At 35.0% G+C, this 4,984-nt stretch overlaps 1 protein-coding gene across 4 annotated transcripts in view; it reads left to right on the forward strand.

The window, feature by feature from the left end:
• LOC106880693 (uncharacterized) overlaps nt 1–4,984 on the forward strand; it is a 559,449-nt gene that overhangs the window by 503,317 nt on the left and 51,148 nt on the right. For all 4 annotated transcript variants that reach the window (XM_052966171.1, XM_052966172.1, XM_052966174.1 and 1 more), the window contains one exon: nt 4,155–4,453. In XM_052966171.1, the coding sequence (XP_052822131.1) occupies nt 4,155–4,453 (299 nt within the window). The remainder of the gene's footprint in view (nt 1–4,154; nt 4,454–4,984) is intronic.

Below are 4,984 nucleotides of genomic sequence, written 5' to 3' on the forward strand. Positions count from 1 at the left end.
TATATATGTGTGTGTGTGTGTGTGCCTATAGCTATATATATATATATATATATATATATAGAGAGAGAGAGAGAGAGAGAGAGAGAGAGAGAGAGAGATACAGCTTAGGTGGCAATTGCAAGAATAACCGTGTAGCTTTTATGATGCTTTCAGTAATTGTTTCAAGTGTCAATGTAGTGGTAAGAATACATAGTCAGCCTCTTGATGCACTCAAACTTTGGCCTGTTCAAACACTGAGGATGGTCTGCACTAACAGTTAGCTGATACTCATTTTCAGCTATGTACACTGGAACAATGTAAAATGATGTGACATGCACAGGGGCAGAAATTGAACCCAGTACATTATGGTCATGAACCCGAATCTCTAACTACTAGGCCATTTACATTCATATTTGTGTGTGTGTGTTGGTGTACACACACACATAGAGTAATAACCACGAACTGAATGTATAATTTGGATATTACTACATGCATATCAGTATCAAATTTACACACATGATTAAGTATTTACATATATATGTGTGAGTGTATGCGCATATGTGTATGTATGTATATGTGTTTGTGTGTGTGTGTGTGTGTGCATGTATAAACAAAATGGGAAAGTACTCAATATTGAAATTAAAGTTGTATAATGTATAGGAAGCAGAAATTTCATAAATATTTATAACATCTTCTGAATATTGGCAATGATAATAAAGATTTACCAAGTTTCAACTTCCAATAATTATATTCACATAACCCATGAAAAAATTTAATTTTAAGCTAAGGAGTATATATATACTTGTCTCCCCCCCCCCACACACACACACGCACGTGTGTGTGTTTATGTGTAGATGTGTATTATTGGAAATTAAGCAGTATTGGAGTGTTTGCAAGCATGAACAGACTCATACTTCTGTTTAATTCTATCAGTGAAGAATTCGTGATGACACAGACATGAGAACATCAGTAAATGTGATCCTAAAGTGTTCAGGGAAGGGACCATCATGATGACATGGAGGAACTGACTGGCACCCAAGGCATCACCAGTAAACATTAGAACAGCTAAAATACAAGGCCCTTCTTGGTTGTGTAGCCCAGTGCAAAACCAGACATGAGTATGCGTTTATGACTTTATATGACACAGCCTATAGGAAAGAAAGAGAGGCACTGGTGCAAGCAGATAGAGCATTGGCACTGCAAGCAAACAGTGGCCTGATGAAATGGAAACAGTTACTGAATGGGGTGTTCCCTAATAGGACATTTGGAAGTGGAAGCTAATATATTACTGGTACTTAGGTGCTGGCTTGGCTGTGTGGTTAAGGATTTCAGATTTCAACCCACTGCATAGCAACATGGGCTGTATTGGGCTGAAGGGTGCAACAGCAGGCTCAGTTTCTGTTTTGTTCTGTCAGAGAAGAATTCATGATGATACAGGCATAAGTTTACCTGTTAAAGTGACACCAAAGTGCTCAGTGCTGGGACTACCACAGGGTAACCCCTAAACGTAAAATATCTTCTACACTATTCTTGAGTCATCCAAAGCACTCTGTTTGAGACTTGCTTCACAGAAACTAAACAGGAACCATTGTACATGTGTGTGAATATGCAGGGCCAGATTAAGACCCATAGGGGCCCTAAGCACTTTAAAGGTTTTGGTGCTCCCATATATATGTAATTAAAAATATAAACAATAAATTATAAACCATAAAATAATTTTTTATTTTTCAAAATACAACAAAACTAACAGTAAGATGAAAAATAATGTTTGTTTTTGTATATTTTCACTTTATTTATATTTGAAATATTTTCTCCTGCTTTTGATCAGATCCTCAAAATTAATCTTACATCACATATTTGCTTCTATATATAGCAGAGATAAAGTGTCCCAAGTATTATTTTAACAACTTTAAGGTGATTTCTTTTGTGTCGTAAACCATTTACCAGTTCTGTGATGCCCCCACTTCACTTAATGCCCTAAGCTTGTGCTTATTCTGCTTAATGGTTAATCCAATGCTCTGTATATGTGTGTGTGTAGGTATGTGTTTGAGTATTTCTCTGTCTTCATATTGTCCCATATGGCAAACACTGTGACAGTCAGTGTTTATTCTGTCATAAACAATCTGTCCCATAGCTCATGATTTCATCATATGATAAGTAGAATAAAAAAAAAAGTCCTTACTTGAAAATCAAGGTCTGCAACAGGAAGGGCATCTGACCATTGAGCACTAACTCTTATCTAAGCCACACCAGCTTAGGAAAAATAAAAACAGAAATAAAAATGGTTGTGATGATAAAGATAACTCCAGACAAGAAGGAAAGGAAAGTGAATCTCAGCAGTATTTGTATTGAGAATGTAAAGAATTGTAACGAAATACTGCAGGGTATTTTGTCTGGTTCTCTACCTTTTCTCATCTGCAACACCATTTTTCATTATGATTAATAAATAATAATTCTATGTCATATTGTTATTGCCTTTAATTGCTTCAAACGTTGTCTATACCTATTAATATTTATTAAACAATGATATAAAGGAAATTACAGCTGGCTATGTCTATTGTATATCAACTAAAGTGTCAAGGATTCATATTCCATCTCCAGTGAAGAAATATGTCCTTGCTGGTTCTCAACCTTTTCTAGCTCAATACCCGCTTTGACCTAATGGGGCTTTACAAAAGCCCTTCACCATGTTTTACCCCCCACCCCAAAGTAGATTATTTAATCTAAGTGAAATTAATTTTACATAATTGTTTATTACCCATATGTTCTTATCCGACCACATCTAACATGTGCTATGTTTTAGATATTTGTGTGAACTAGCGCCACCTATAACAAATCTTAATGAAATTTTACTAAAGGTGTTGAAGGCTTATCCAACAAAATTATATTGGATCTTGGTGTATCAGTCACATTTTTGCTCAATGTTCTACTCCTGTTTTAATCCCAACAAAGAGTTTTTGAAAATGTATTTAGAATATGAGCATTATATGGTTTAAATATTTTATTTCTGAAACAAAAATTACAGCCCTTTTAAACACTCTGTTCCCTCTATATCACCCCTTAACATTTTCCCCTTCTTATCAGCTCATAATTACATCCAAAGGAGTGCTACAGCCCAAATTAAAAATCACCAAACTAGATGTGAGCAGATATTATGTCAAGAACACTCACTGACAGTAAGCCCCATGCCACTTAGGAAAGCACTCACGCCAGTGCCATGTAAAAAGCACCCAGTACTCTCTGTTAAGTGGTTGGCATTAGGAAGGACATCCTGCCTTAGAAACTATGCCAAAACAGACAATGGGGCCTGGGTAATTCTTCAGCTGGCCAACTCCTGCCAAACCATCCAACCCATGCCAGCATAGAGAACAGTTGATGGTGATGGCAATGATGATATATGGAGTAGGTTAATTAGCAATCTCTCTTTTATCCCTTGTTAAATCACTATTAAACATTAACTCGTTAATTCTCTATTTCTTGATTAGTCCTGCTTGAACAAAACTAAGGTCTTTGGTCAAATATTTTGGTGTGATCAACAGACCCAACAGTTGAGAGATTCCATGTTTTTGTCTTGTTTAGGACAACACTGCACACACTAACATTCAGTATTTGAATATGCCAAGTATTGTGTTTGGGGCATTTGCTTCTCGGCACAGTATGATCCAGTGTATCTGCAAGATTTTTAGGGAGGCCATAGCAGAAGCAGGCAAGCTGGAAATGCACAGCGTGTTCCAAATGACTGGCATATAGGTACCAATGTAATGAATGCTAATTCAACATCCTAATAATAACAACTAAATTTCCTTTCAGTTACTTATTAACATCTCTAAAAGAGAACAAATGCTTTATGGGAATAAATTTTGGAGTTTTAACAGCTACTGTATGTGTTAGAGGATGTTACCAGAGACAGAATTTATCCTTTTAGCATTAAAACCAGCCATTTTCTGGTCCTAATATTCTACTGGTTTTACATTCAAACGAGCCATGTCCTGCCTCTTATTCTAAAAATAAACAATCACATCATCAAAATCTCGAAGCTTTGAGATAATGCATGGTTAATTCAAAACAATGAATAAATAAGCATTACATTTGACAGAATAATATGAATGCTAAAGAGTTAAACAGTTTATTGTGTTTGCTCCTAAACAATTATTTTTATCATTAATATTTTTCAGTCAGCTAGTACAATACATCAATGAAACCAAATTTGATGGTGTATCTGGCCACATAAGTTTCCAAGGAGGTGAACGCATAGGTACAATTAACATTCTACAATATTTTCACAACGAAACCCGTCTCATTGGTCAATATATCCCAACTATCCATAATAATCCTCGCATAAACATCCGTGGTAGTACACCTCCAGTAGCTTCAGGAAATGAAGAAATAGATAACGGAATTCTTCGGCTTTACAAGAGAAAGGTGCGCTGGCTCTCACCAAATGGGAAACCTCCTGCAGATGGTAGGCAAAATGGTTAGTTTTCATTTTCAACTATTCTTTATTATTATTATTATTGTTATTATTATTATATGATCTTTAAATTCTTCCATTCTGTCAAGAAAGTGATTATAGAATCCTCATTTCTGATATTTAGATATGTGATGTTCCTGAACTAATGATGAAAAATTTTATTGGTCTATTGACTTCAATCTTTCTTCCTTTTTTTTCTTTTTTATTTAGTTTTGTTGTTGTTTGTTTTGTAAAATATGTCTGGTTTCAATTCATCAAGCACAGTGTTATTGTACAACTTGTTTGCATCTGTAGTTAATGTTAATGCCGGAGCCCTCTGTGAAATGTATAGATTTGTCAGTTCAGTTTTATCCCACTCACATATGTACATATAAATACATGTCACCTGATGACAGATTGAAATTAAAGATTTCCAAACATATTTTACAAAGAACAAAAAGAAAAAGAAAACATAAAAAAGATGAAACTAACTGTCAGAAGAACATTATCAACATTGCAAATATTAACTTGACCTAACAACTGAGGCATATAATT

Source organism: Octopus bimaculoides, chromosome 3 (genome assembly GCF_001194135.2).
Source record: "Octopus bimaculoides isolate UCB-OBI-ISO-001 chromosome 3, ASM119413v2, whole genome shotgun sequence".
NCBI classification, from domain to species: Eukaryota; Metazoa; Mollusca; class Cephalopoda; order Octopoda; family Octopodidae; genus Octopus; species Octopus bimaculoides.